Source organism: Entelurus aequoreus, linkage group LG10 (assembly GCF_033978785.1).
Source record: "Entelurus aequoreus isolate RoL-2023_Sb linkage group LG10, RoL_Eaeq_v1.1, whole genome shotgun sequence".
Classification (NCBI taxonomy): Eukaryota; Metazoa; Chordata; class Actinopteri; order Syngnathiformes; family Syngnathidae; genus Entelurus; species Entelurus aequoreus.
In genome coordinates, this window is record NC_084740.1 from 43,280,388 (window position 1) to 43,295,743 (window position 15,356).

At 34.4% G+C, this 15,356-nt stretch overlaps 1 protein-coding gene across 1 annotated transcript in view; it reads right to left on the bottom strand.

The window, feature by feature from the left end:
• The window catches only part of LOC133658656 (galectin-4-like), a 35,472-nt gene that overhangs the window by 5,710 nt on the left and 14,406 nt on the right, over positions 1-15,356 (bottom strand). Inside the window, exons 8-12 of the mRNA XM_062060918.1 lie at positions 6,206-6,232; positions 6,108-6,134; positions 6,000-6,026; positions 5,900-5,929; positions 1,608-1,696 (exon numbers count right to left, since the gene is read on the bottom strand). Of these exons, the coding sequence (XP_061916902.1) occupies positions 1,608-1,696; positions 5,900-5,929; positions 6,000-6,026; positions 6,108-6,134; positions 6,206-6,232 (200 nt within the window). The remainder of the gene's footprint in view (positions 1-1,607; positions 1,697-5,899; positions 5,930-5,999; positions 6,027-6,107; positions 6,135-6,205; positions 6,233-15,356) is intronic.

A 15,356-nucleotide genomic window follows, 5' to 3' on the forward strand; every position in this document is an offset into this window, starting at 1 on the left:
CCCAATAAGTTTTTCAACTTGTTTAAGTCGGGGTCCACGTTAATCAATTCATGCTAACGGTTAGCATGCTAACTTTAAAAAAATAGTTTTTACAGGTAAACACCTCAGACTCATATTTTGGTACTTGACACATGCTAATGGCTAGCATGCTAACTTGAAAAATTTTTTTTTTTTACAGGTATACACATCAGACTCATATTTTGGTACTTGACACATGCTAACTGTTTGCATGCTAAATTTTCCTTAACAAATTTTACAGATATATACCTCAGACTCATATTTTGGTACTTGACACATGCTAACTTAAAAAATAAAAAAAATAAAAATGTTTACAGGTATACACCTCAGACTCAAATGTTGGTACTTGACACATGCTAACGGCTAGCATGCTAACTTAAAAAATAAAAATGTTTACAGGTATACACCTCAGACTCAAATGTTGGTACTTGACACATGCTAACGGCTAGCATGCGAACTTAAAAAATAAAAATGTTTACAGGTATACACCTCAGACTCAAATTTTGGTACTTGACACATGCTAACGGCTAGCATGCTAACTTAATTTTTTTTTTTTTTTTTTTTACAGATATACACCTCAGATTCATACGGTACGGTTTGCAAGCTAAATTTTCCCTAACAAATTTTACAGATATATACCTCAGACTCATATTTTGGTACTTGACACATGCTAACTGTTTGCAAGCTAAATTTTCCCTAACAAATTTTACAGATATATACCTCAGACTCATATTTTGGTACCTGACACATGCTAATGGCTAACATGCTAACTTAAAAAAAAAAAAAAAAAGGTTTACAGGTATACACCTCAGATTCCTATTTTGGTACTTGACACATGCTAACTGTTTGCAAGCTAAATGTTCCCTAACAAATTTTACAGATATATACCTCAGACTCATATTTTGGTACTTGACACATGCTAACGGCTAGCATGCTAACTTAAAAAATAAAAAAAATAAAAATGTTTACAGGTATACACCTCAGACTCAAATTTTGGTACTTGACACATGCTAACGGCTAGCATGCTAACTTAAATTTTTTTTATTTTTTTTTAACAGATATACACCTCAGAGTCATATTTTGGTACTTGACACATGCTAACGGCTAGCATGCTAACTTAATTTTTTTTTTTTTTTTGCAGGTATACACCTCAGACTCATATTTTGATACTTGACACATGCTAACTGTTTGCATGCTAACCTTTTTCTAACAAATTTTACAGGTATACACCTCAGACTCATATTTTGGTACTTGACACATGCTAACGGCTAGCATGCTAACTTAAAAAAAAAAATGTTTACAGATATACACCTCAGAGTTATATATTGGTACTTGACACATGCTAACGGCTAGCATGCTAACTTAAAAAAAAAAAAGTTTTTGCAGGTATACACCTCAGACTCATATTTTGGTACTTGACACATGCTAACTGTTAGCATGCTAACTTTCTATTTCACATATTTTACAGGTATACACCTCAGACTCATATTTTGGTACTTGACACATCTAAGAGTCGTGCTTGTTTGTTATTACTTGACGCTATCTGGCTAGTGTGCTAACTGTTAGCATTTGAAATGAAGAAGACTTACCTGTTAGCGTTGTAGGGCACCATACCTCTGATGACCAGCGTCCTCTTGGAGAACATTCCTCCTGGGATCAGGCTGGAGTAAGGAATGGTCTGCACGACACAAATACATTCTTTGACTACTTTTCACCACATGTAAGAACCACTTTTTCACTTCCAATACCATACCCAATACCCTATAAAGATATTGATCTGATACGATATCTGGAAGAATCCTCCCTACTTGTATCATTTAGTCGTGTGAAAGGTCAGAAAAGGTTTGATCAAGTGAAATGAGTCAAACACAATAAAAACTAACCTTGTTATTATTAACTGTCTGGAATGGATTTATGCTGTCTTTAAGTTGGCAACACAAGACTTCATGAAATTGAATGCATGATGCAGTAAGTTGGATGATGCGGACACGTTTGTTCCTGGATACTTTCTAATACTTCTGGCTTGGAGACTTTGTATGTGTCAGTAATATGTAACTATCATTATTTGTTTATATTGACACATGTTCAGTGATTATTACACATGTCTAGCTTGTGTGCTATTGTGTGCTCAGCTATTGTTTAGCTGCGAGCTATCGACCTTTTGTAAACAGAAGAAACTGTGTGCTCATTGGAGGACATTTAGATGTTACGACAGGAAGTGAGTGTTGTGCAGATACAACAACTTCCTGTCAGACCTCAGAGATGTAATGTCACTTAAAATAGATGTAATGTCACTTAAAACAGATGTAATGTCACTTAAAATAGATGTAATGTCACTTAAAACAGATGTAATGTCACTTAAAATAGATGTAATGTCACTTAAAATAGATGTAATGTATACATCTATTTCCCAACATAGATGTAATGTCACTTAAAATAGATGTAATGTCACTTAAAACAGATGTAATGTCACTTAAAACAGATGTAATGTCACTTAAAATAGATGTGATGTCACTTAAAATAGATGTGATGTCACTTAAAATAGATGTAATGTCACTTAAAATAGATGTGATGTCACTTAAAATAGATGTAATGTCACTTAAAATAGATGTAATGTCACTTAAAACAGATGTAATGTCACTTAAAACAGATGTAATGTCACTTAAAATAGATGTAATGTCACTTAAAACAGATGTAATGTCACTTTAAATAGATGTAATGTCACTTAAAACAGATGTAATGTCACTTAAAATACATGTAATGTCACTTAAAACAGATGTAATGTCACTTAAAACAGATGTAATGTCACTTTAAATAGATGTAATGTCACTTAAAACAGATGTAATGTCACTTAAAATACATGTAATGTCACTTAAAACAGATGTAATGTCACTTAAAATAGATGTAATGTCACTTAAAATATATGTCATGTCACTTATAATAGATGTAATGTCACTTAAAATAGATGTAATGTTACTTAAAATAGATGTAATGTCACCTAAAATAGATGTAATGTCACTTAAAATAGATGTAATGTTACTTAAAATAGATGTAATGTCACTTAAAATAGATGTAATGTCACTAAAATAGATGTAATGTCACTTAAAATAGATGTAATGTCACTTAAAACAGATGTAATGTCACTTAAAACAGATGTAATGTCACTTAAAACAGATGTAATGTGACTTAAAATAGATGTAATGTGACTTCAAATAGATGTGATGTCACTTAAAATAGATGTAATGTCACTTAAAATAGATGTAATGTCACTGTCACTTAAAACAGATGTGATGTCACTTAAAATAGATGTAATGTCACTTAAAATAGGTGTGATGTCACTTAAAATAGATGTAATGTCACTTAAAATAGATGTAATGTCACTAAAATAGATGTAATGTCACTTAAAATAGATGTAATGTCACTTAAAATAGATGTAATGTCACTTAAAACAGATGTAATGTCACTAAATTAGATGTAATGTCACTTAAAATAGATGTAATGTCACTAAAATAGATGTAATGTCACTTAAAATAGATGTAATGTCACTAATGTCACTTAAAACAGATGTAATGTCACTTAAAACAGATGTAATGTCACTTAAAATAGATGTAATGTCACTAAAATAGATGTAATGTCACTTAAAATAGATGTAATGTCACTTAAAACAGATGTAATGTCACTTAAAATAGATGTAATGTCACTTAAAACAGATGTAATGTCACTTAAAATAGATGTAATGTCACTTAAAACAGATGTAATGTCACTTAAAATAGATGTGATGTCACTTAAAATAGATGTAATGTCACTTAAAATAGATGTAATGTCACTAATGTCACTTAAAATAGATGTGATGTCACTTAAAATAGATGTAATGTCACTTAAAATAGATGTAATGTCACTAATGTCACTTAAAACAGATGTAATGTCACTAAAATAGATGTAATGTCACTTAAAATAGATGTAATGTCACTTAAAATAGATGTAATGTCACTAAAATAGATGTAATGTCACTTAAAATAGATGTAATGTCACTAATGTCACTTAAAACAGATGTAATGTCACTTAAAATAGATGTAATGTCACTTAAAATAGATGAAATGTCACTAAAATAGATGTAATGTCACTAAAATAGATGTAATGTCACTTGAAATAGATGTAATGTCACTTAAAATAGATGTAATGTCACTTAAAATATATTTAATGTCACTTAAAATAGATGTAATGTCACTAAAATAGATGTAATGTCACTAATGTCACTTAAAACAGATGTAATGTCACTAAAATAGATGTAATGTCACTTAAAATAGATGTAATGTCACTTAAAATAGATGAAATGTCACTAAAATAGATGTAATGTCACTTGAAATAGATGTAATGTCACTTAAAATAGATGTAATGTCACTTAAAATAGATGTAATGTCACTAATGTCACTTAAAACAGATGTAATGTCACTTAAAATAGATGTAATGCCACTAAAATAGATGTAATGTCACTTGAAATAGATGTAATGTCACTTAAAATAGATGAAATGTCACTTAAAATAGATGTAATTTCACTTAAAATAGATGTAATGTCACTTAAAATAGATGTAATGTCACTAATGTCACTTAAAACAGATGTAATGTCACTAAAATAGATGTAATGTCACTTAAAATAGATGTAATGTCACTAAAATAGATGTAATGTCACTTAAAATAGATGTAATGTCACTAATGTCACTTAAAACAGATGTAATGTCACTTAAAATAGATGAAATGTCACTAAAATAGATGTAATGTCACTAAAATAGATGTAATGTCACTTGAAATAGATGTAATGTCACTTAAAATAGATGTAATGTCACTTAAAATATATTTAATGTCACTTAAAATAGATGTAATGTCACTAAAATAGATGTAATGTCACTAATGTCACTTAAAACAGATGTAATGTCACTAAAATAGATGTAATGTCACTTAAAATAGATGTAATGTCACTTAAAATAGATGAAATGTCACTAAAATAGATGTAATGTCACTTGAAATAGATGTAATGTCACTTAAAATAGATGTAATGTCACTTAAAATAGATGAAATGTCACTTAAAATAGATGTAATGTCACTTAAAATAGATGTAATGTCACTAAAATAGATGTAATGTCACTTAAAATAGATGTAATGTCACTTAAAATAGATGTAATGTCACTAATGTCACTTAAAACAGATGTAATGTCACTTAAAATAGATGTAATGTCACTTAAAATAGATGAAATGTCACTAAAATAGATGTAATGTCACTTGAAATAGATGTAATGTCACTTGAAATAGATGTAATGTCACTTAAAATAGATGTAATGTCACTTAAAATAGATGTAATGTCACTTAAAATAGATGTAATGTCACTTAAAATAGATGTAATGTCACTTAAAATAGATGTAATGTCACTTAAAATAGATGAAATGTCACTAAAATAGATGTAATGTCAGACCTCTGGAATGGTCTTATACTGCCTTTAAGTTGAAGTGGAGTGATAATAGTTTTTGGCAACACAAGACTTTATGAAATTGAATGCATGATGCAGTAAGTTGGATGATGCGGACACGTTTGTTCCTGGATACTTTCTAATACTTCTGCCTTGGAGACTTTGTGTGTGTCAGTAATATGTAACTATCATTATTTGTTTATATTGACACATGTTCAGTGAGTATTACACATGTCTAGCTTGTGTGCTATTGTGTGCTCAGCTGTTGTGTAGCCGCGAGCTGTCGACCTTTTGTACATAGAAGAAAGTGCGTGCTCATTGGAGGACATTTAGATGTGAGGACAGGAAGTGAGTGTTGTGCAGACACAACAACTTCCTGTCAGATTTAGGAGAGTTTGGTTCCAAAGAGTTCTTACTTACTGGGTTGTAGACGGGCTGGCCTCCCATACTCTGCAACAACAACAACAACAACAATCATAACAACAATCATCATAAATGCTGAACATGAAAGAGTTCTCACGGGCAGGTTGCATCCTGGGAATCCTCCCTGGCAAGAAAGAAAAACACTTGAAATGAAGTCTCATCTTTCACATGAAATACTTCCAGTAGGGGAGAGAAAGCTGCACACCATAGTTCCTCCAGGACACGCCCCCTGCTGTCAAGCACACATCACCACTTCATTAGCGTTTCACCACATCACTCATTTACCTTCCTGATGATACTCACCCCCCCACAGTCTGCTGGGTAACCCCCCTGTGAAGAAACAAGCCATCTTTAATGCTTTATAGTAGGGATGTCCGATAATGGCTTTTTGCCGATATCCGATATTCCGCTATTGTCCAACTCTTTAATTACCGATACCGATATAAACCGATACCGTTATCAACCGATACTGATATATACAGTCGTGGAATTAACACATTATTATGTCTAATTTGGACAACCAGGTATGGTGAAGATAAGGTACTTTTTAAAAAAAATTATAAAATAAAATAAGATAAATAAATTAAAAACATTTTCTTGAATAAAAAAGAAAGTAAAACAATATAAAAACAGTTACATAGAAACTAGTAATGAATGAAAATGAGTAAAATGAACTGTTAAAGGTTAGTACTATTAGTGGAGCAGCAGCACGCACAATCATGTGTGCTTACGGACTGTATCCCTTGCAGACTGTATTGATATATATTGATATATAATGTAGGAAGCACAGACTGTATCCCTTGCAGACTGTATTGATATATATTGATATATAATGTAGGGAGCACAGACTGTATCCCTTGCAGACTGTATTGATATATATTGATATATAATGTAGGAAGCAGAATATTAATAACAGAAAGAAACAACCCTTTTGTGTGAATGAGTGTAAATGGGGGAGGGAGTTTTTTTGGGTTGGTGCATTAATTGTAAGTGTATCTTGTGTTTTTTATGTTGATTTAATTAAAAAAAACAAAAAAAAAACGATACCGATAATAAAAAAAACCATACCGATAATTTCCGATATTACATTTTAACGCATTTATCGGACATCCCTACTTTATAGCCTTGTATTTCCTGGGCTATAAACCTACGCTTTAAACCCAGCGGCTTATAAAACGTGGCGGCTAATTTCCGGATTATTTATCACTTTTTTTTTAATTGAAATTGATCGAAACGTTTATTAGTAGATTGCACAGTACAGTACATATTCCGTACAATTGACCACTAAATGGTAACACCCCAATACATTTTTCAACTTGTTTAAGTCCACGTTAATCAATTCACGGCCGTATTGCAAATAGTTCCATGAAACACAAGCAGAGGTACTGAAAAGTTGTGTTATTGTTTGTGCTACGGTGACATCTTTTGGACGGGTTCGCTCACTTCTGGTTGAACGGGGATTCCTGCCGTTTAAAGCTTTGAACCGGAAGTAGAAGTTCCGTATCATCTGCTAATTAACCGCAGCGTTTCTACTCGAGTGTATTCTTCATTCATCACTCTAAACCAGTGGTTCTTAACCTGGGTTCTAGGGGTTCGGTGAGTCGGCCTCAGGGGTTCGGCAGAGCCTCCGCCACGGAGGTCAAGACACGCCCGACTCATCGTGTAAATACTGTGTGGTCACACCTGCAGCACACCTGTCCCAAACCTGACTAAATAACAAGTTCAATGTTTTGTTATTGTAATCAAATGACAGCAGGCATTTCCATGAGATTATTTTCTAATAGAAGTGTTTAGGCCCACTTACAATGACTATAAAATATTGTTTTTTATGAGCTGTGTACTAGTATTGTATGTCTGGGTGGAGGTCCTATTTTGGAAATAATTTGTACCCCTTTCAGATATCGCATTTAGTTCCCACTAAAACATCCACATGTTGCACAATGAGATGTAAACATGGGATGACGTGTACATTCCTGCAACTTTCCGTTTGTAAAATTTATCTTTATTAGTATTTCTTTAATATAATAACATCATTTTATGATTACGGCGCGGGTTCGGTGAATGCGCATGTGAAATTGGTGGGGTTCGGTACCACCAACAAGGTTAAGAACCACTGCTCTAAACGATGTTTGTAAGTTTTACAATTAGGGATGTCCGATAATGGCTTTTTGCCGATATCCGATATTCCGATATTGTCCAACTCTTTAATTACCGATACCGATATCAACCGATACCGATATATACAGTCGTGGAATTAACACATTATTATGCCTAATTTGGACAACCAGGTATGGTGAAGATAAGGTTTTTTTTTTTTTAAATATAATAAAATAAGATAAATAAATTAAAAACATTTCCTTGAATACAAAAGAAAGTAAAACAATATAAAAACAGTTACATAGAAACTAGTAATTAATGAAAATGAGTAACATTAACTGTTAAAGGTTAGTACTATTAGTGGAGCAGCAGCACGCACAATCATGTGTGCTTACGGACTGTATCCCTTGCAGACTGTATTGATATATATTGATATATAATGTAGGAAGCAGAATATTAATAACAGAAAGAAACAACCCTTTTGTGTGAATGAGTGTAAATGGGGGAGGGAGGTTTTTTGGGTTGGTGCACTAATTGTAAGTGTATCTTGGGTTTTTTAGTTTTTTCCCCTCGGCCATCAGGCAAATGAACAAGAACTCCTAACAGCAGCTCCTTGAATTCCTTGAATCCCTTCTAAGTCTATCTGATAGCTCAGTCACAGCTCTTTTTATACCAAATATGTGTTATATGTGTTTTATGTCGCACGTTTGCACCAAGAAAAATTCCTAGTTTGTGAACCCGTTCTCAAAAAATGGCAATAAAACTATTCTGATTCTGATTCTGATTTAATAAAAAAAAACAAAAAAAAAAACAAACAAAAAACCGATACCGATAATAAAAAAACCGATACCGATAATTTCCGATATTACATTTTAAAGCATTTATCGGCCGATAATATCGGCAGGCCGATATTATCGGACATCTCTATTTACAATATATCTAAAACAATTCTTACTTACTAAAGTGTCCCAGGTGTGATGTGTGTAGGAGTGTTTACATGCATATTTGTACCTGCTATCCTAATGTAATCAAGCTAGCATCGTTAGCATTAGCTAATAGTGTCTGTGTTAGTATTATTAACTTACAGCAACATTCCTTTTGTATTGTTTCACTTTCACAAATTCCTCAGTAAATTCACCAAAATGTCAGCGTGGAGTTATTGAGTCTGTTTAGCTGATTGGAGAGCTAGCTTGCGCAGCTAGTGGGTCCATGACCATGACTTCTGTTTTGTTTGATCAGCCGTTTTACTGCCCTGTTACAGACAGCGTTTGGAAACAATTAAGGTATGTAAATAAACATTAATGCTAGGTTCACACCAACGGCGCTTTAAAGCGGCATGCAAAGCGGCGTTAAAGGCCTACTGAAATGATTTTTTTTTATTTAAATGGGAATAGCAGATCCATTCTATGTGTCATACTTGATCATTTCGCGATATTGCCATATTTTTGCTGAAAGGATTTAGTAGAGAAAATCGACGATAAAGTTCGCAACTTTTGCTCGCTGATAAAAAAAAGCCTTGCCTGTACCGGAAGTAGCGTGACGTCACAGGAGCTAGTATTCCTCACAATTCCCCATTGTTTACAATGGAGCGAGAGAGATTCGGACCGAGAAAGTGATGATTACCCCATTAATTTGAGCGAGGATGAAAGATTCGTAGATGAGGAACGTTACAGTGAACGACTTGAGAGGCAGTGATGGACGTATCTTTTTTCGCTCTGACCGTAACTTAGGTACGAGCTGGCTCATTGGATTCCACACTCTCCTTTTTATATTGTGGATCACGGATTTGTATTTTAAACCACCTCGGATACTATATCCTCTTGAAAATGAGAGTCGAGCACGCGAAATGGACATTTAAAGTGACTTTTATCTCCAAGACAATACATCGGTGACACACTTAGCTACTGAGCTAGCGAGATAGCATCGTTCTCAAATGAAGATAGAAACAAAATAAATAAACCTCTGACTGGAAGGATGGACAGAAAATCAACAATACTATTAAACCGTGGACATGTAACTACACGGTTAATGATTTCCAGGCTGGCGAAGGTTAACAATGCTGTGCTAACGACGCCATTGAAGCTAACTTAGTAATCAGGGGCCGTACTTATCAAGCTTCTTAGAGTGCCATTTTACACTTAAGTCCTGAAAATTTGCGAAATTTAGTCCTACTCTGAAACTTAAGAATAAAAGCTTTTTATCAATGTTCTTAAGTCTAAGAATCACTCCTACTCTCCACGATATTTAAGAGACCTTCAGAGGTGTCTTAAGTGGTTAGGAGTTGCCAGCAGGGGATGGTACTGAGTCGAGAGAGACGTGCGCGAACGTTCATCTTTGTTTGATGACGAGCAGCTGATCAAACGGTATCGTTTAGACAGAGCAGGTATTATTTTTGTCACAGATTTAATAATTTTCCATTCCTTGTTGATTTCTGCATGTGGCTGCAGTGGACTAGTATATATAGAGCCACCCACACCAGTTTCAAATTAGTTGCCTAATTAATGAATTGGAAAGAAAATGTTATGAGTGTAGCGTATGTGTGTGGCACACACATACGCTAGGTTACAGCATGTGAGGTGAGTGACGTCAGTGAGTGTGTGGGCGAGAGAGAGAGGGAGCGGTATTGTGAGTGCGAGCGGGGACTAGTTTGTTTTGTGTTGGATTGGCTGTGTGCAAGCAATCAATAAAGCAAGATTTGCAACTAATCGCCGGACTCATCATTCACTCTAAAGTCGTCCGCTGGGGAGACCCACTGTCGGGTAAAGTGAAGGGTGTTGCCCCGAGCATACATCCTGGAGAAGTGTCTCCCCTGCCTCTTTGATTACGGTCTGGGAGCAGGAAGCAGGAAAGGTGCAACAAAAAGGAAACATTTATTTTTGATTCATTGCCAATATTGTTTGTTTGTTTTGTATTATTTTGTAGTTTATTGTCAAAATATACACTCCCATTGTCCACTTAAATGTTTCTAAGATATTTCTTTATTCTTAGACAAGGGATTCCCTTCCGTGATTGGTCATTTCTATGGACACAGAAATGACGTCACCTAAAATTCCGTTTACGGCACATAGTAATGTCGTAATTCAGCTCTGAGTGTGACACTTAAGATTCAGTCCTACACTTTGCTGAAAGTGTGAGTAAGACGCTTGATAACTAACTTTTAAGTGCAGCTTTCAGCGAAGAATTTATTTACTCTTAAGTCAACCCTTAGAAGACTTCTTAGGAGTAATTCTAAGAAGCTTGATAAGTACGGCCCCAGACCTCACAGAACTATGTACTCTCTCCTTTTTCTATTGTGAATCACGGATTTGTATTTTAAACCACCTCGGATACTATATCCTCTTGAAAATGAGTGTCGAGCACGCGAAATGGACATTTAAAGTGACTTATCTCCAAGACAATACATCGGTGACACACTTAGCTACTGAGCTAGCGCGTAGCATCGTTCTCAAATGAAGATAGAAACCCATCAACAGCCGTGCTCACCTGCATTCCAGCGATCAACGGCACGACGAAGGACTTCATCCGTGGGTTTGGCGGCAAGCATCGGCTAGGCGTAGTAAGTAGTCCTTGTTGTGTTGCTGTAAGTATTGTAATGCCCCGCAGTGGAGAAGGAGTCACACAGACGAGGAAGCGCTGCTCAATCGCTTTATTAAAAAGCGGTAACTGGTTGTAGTTCAAAAAGTAACGCACACACATACACGAGCTGCTGTTAGCCAAAAGTCACGCTCACAGACACAAGTTCTCCGCCAACTCACTCGCGCATGCGCGTTCCCCAAACCCTTAAAGACACAGTACACTAATGCAAATATCACAGATATTATAGTATTGTACTTAGCCGCTAAGACACCGATCGATCCCACCTACAACGTTTTTCTTTGCAGTCTCCATTGTTCATTAAACAAATTGCAAAAGATTCACCAACACAGATGTCCAGAATAATGTGGAATTTTGTCGAAGAAAACAAGAGGCTTTTCTATCGGGTCCGATGGGGTCCAACCACTTCCGTTGCTTTTGTGACGTCACGCGCATAAATCATATCCAAAGGAGTTTTTCAACCGGAAGTGTGGCGGGAATTTTAAAATTGCACTTTATAAGTTAACCCGGCCGTATTGGCATGTGTTGCAATGTTAAGATTTCATCATTGATATATAAACTATCAGACTACGTGGTTGGTAGTAGTGGCTTTCAGTAGGCCTTTAAAGCGTAACAAAGCCTGATTAAAGCGTGAGGGTCGTAATGGATCGTGGGAAAGCTTGTAGTGAAGCGGGACATGCGGCAAGATCGCCAACATTTTTTAAAAGGTTTAAAAAAATTCTGCGCTCTGTCAAGAATGGAATAAAACGCAGAGAGCGTATCAAAGCGTGACAAAGCTCAGCAAAGCTTGACTAAAAGCGTAGGAAAGCTTAACAGATCTTGGTTCAAAGCGCGGACCCCTACAAATAGGAAGTGACTGTGATATTGACTAGTTCAGGGGTCACCAACGCGGTGCCCACGGGCACCAGGTAGCCCGTAAGGACCAGATGAGTAGCCCGCTGGCCTGTTCTAAAAATAGCTCAAATAGCAGCACTTACCAGTGAGCTGCCTCTATTTTTTAAATTGTATATATTTACTAGCAAGCTGGTCTCGCTTTGCCCGACATTTTTAATTCTAAGAGAGACAAAACTCAAATAGAATTTGAAAATCCAAGAAAATATTTTAAAGACTTGGTCTTCACTTGTTTAGATAAATTCATTAATTTTTTTACTTTGCTTCTTATAACTTTCAGAAAGACAATTTTAGAGAAAAAATATACAACCTTAAAAATGATTTTAGGATTTTTAAACACATATACCTTTTTACCTTTTAAATTCCTTCCTCTTCTTTCCTGACAATTTAAATCAATGTTCATGGACAATAATGCACTATATTAATTTATATTATTATGTTTTGTCAACTTGTACGTCTTTGTCATTGCCTGAAATAAATAAATAAATGAAAAAAAAGAAGAAAAAAAAGTAAATTAATTGTTTTTATTGTAAAGAATAATAAATCAATTTTAATTTAATTCTTCATTTTAGCTTCTGTTTTTTTGATGAAGAATATTTGTGAAATATTTCTTCAAACTTATTATGATTAAAATAAAATAAAAAAATTCTGGCAAATCTAGAAAATCTGTAGAATCAAATTTAAATCTTATTTCAAAGTCTTTTGAATTTCTTTTAAAATTTTTGTTCTGGAAAATCTAGAAGAAATAATGATTTGTCTTTGTTAGAAATATAGCTTGGTCCAATTTGTTATATATTCTAACAAAGTGCAGATTGGATTTTAACCTATTTAAAACATGTCATCAAAATTCTAAAATTAATCTTAATCAGGAAAAATTACTAATGATGTTCCATAAATTATTTTTTAAATTTTTTCAAAAAGATTCGAATTTGCTAGTTTTTCTCTTTTTTTTTCGGTTGAATTTTGAACTTTAAAGAGTCGAAATTGAAGATAAACTATGTTTCAAAATTTAATTGTCATTTTTTTCCTGTTTTCTCCTCTTTTAAACCGTTCAATTAAGTGTAACTATCATTAATTATTAATAATAACATAGAGTTAAAGGTAAATTGAGCAAATTGGCTATTTCTGGCAATTTATTTAAGTGTGTATCAAACTGGTAGCCCTTCGCATTAATCACTACCCAAGAAGTAGCTCTTGCTTTCAAAAAGGTTGGTGACCCCTGGACTAGTGACATTGAAACTTTATGTAAAACCAACACAGGATTACAAATCCATTCTCTTTTGCATCATTGCCTTTTTTATACGATGAACGTTTTTGTACTTCTGCTGTTTGATGTTGCAGTTTGACATTACTGTCTATCATTTTTCTGTATGAAAATGTTAATAATAAAGAGAATATGTTACGTTTTATAAAAGAAATGCCTTTAATTAATTTCAACTAGCATAAGAAATGAAAGATTTATTAAGATGACAAAAATAAAAGAAATGAAGATATAAAACATAATATAACGAAAAAAAAAGAGAAATTGAAAAAATAAATGAATATAAAAAATGGGTGGATAAAACAAATCCTTTTAATATTTTCAACTAGCATTAAAGACAGATATTTATTAAGATGACAAAAATAAAATAAATGAAGATATAAAACATAATATAATGAAAAAAAAAGGGAAATTGAAAAAATAAATGAATATAAAAAATGTGTGGAAAACAGTATACTGAGTTTTTCACATTTTTTTCTTATTTTTGTTGTAACAATGCACAACAGAGCTTGATAATCGTGTCAGAGCCTGATTTAAAGCGTCAGGATCGCATCAAAGCGTAATAAAGTTCAATAAAGCGTAATAAAACGTATCAAAACGTGATTTAAAGCGTATCAAAGAGGGATCAAAGCGTGAGGAACGGTAAGAAAGCGGCAACTAATTCGTATCAGAGCGTATCAGAGTGTATCAAAGCATAACATTACTTCAGAGATCGGGATATTCGTGGAAAAATTGACAAAAATGACGGCACTTGTAAGCGCGGAAAGCGCCGTTGGTGTGAACCAGGCATTACAGAATATTTCTGAGTAATTAACTCATTTCGCAACGTACATATCTGCGGCTTATAGTCCGGTGAGGCTAATATATGGATTTTTCTTCGCTGACGACCATAATACAAATAGTTTAAAAATAAACAAAGGAAAAACACTGACATGTGTTATTGTTTGTGCAATGGCGCCATCTTTTGGACAAGTTGCTCACTGCAGGTGCTGCTTGGTGAATGCCTATGAGCGTTTCTTAAAGATTTGAAGTGGAAGTAGCTGTTAGAATAATTGTTTGTAAGTTATCACAACAACTTTGTGTTACATTGAGTGACTGGTGAGAAGACAAAAGCTGTCTTTGAAACCTACCAAGAGTAAGGCTCGTAAAACTCCAGTATGTAGGGGGTAAGCAAGATGAAGGTGTTCCTGTGTTCTTTCACGTGTGGTAATCAACAGAAAGATATTGTTCTAACTCAAGGACTTCAAAGCGGAGAGATGACAGGATCTGCCCAATTTCCAGACGACCTCTTTTTGAAATATTTTATGAGCTTTTTTGGAACTATTTTACAAACTCTTTTTGAACTGACCTTTTCTGTGAATTGTTTACGACCTTTTCTGTGAACCTTTTGTGACCTTTGTCCTTTGGAAACAGCGGTGGCCGTGTGGTCGGGGAGGGTCCAAAAAAAAAAAGAAGGAGGCGTGCAATCTTTTGGCAGAGCGTGCTGAGATATTGTACGAGGGTACAGCGTACAGACGACTCTCCTCAATATTGAGTCCAAATTGAATTCCTCTTGTCTTGTTTAATAGACGTCATCAGTGTTTGAACCTGACAGTAGCGGTGCTGTTCCGT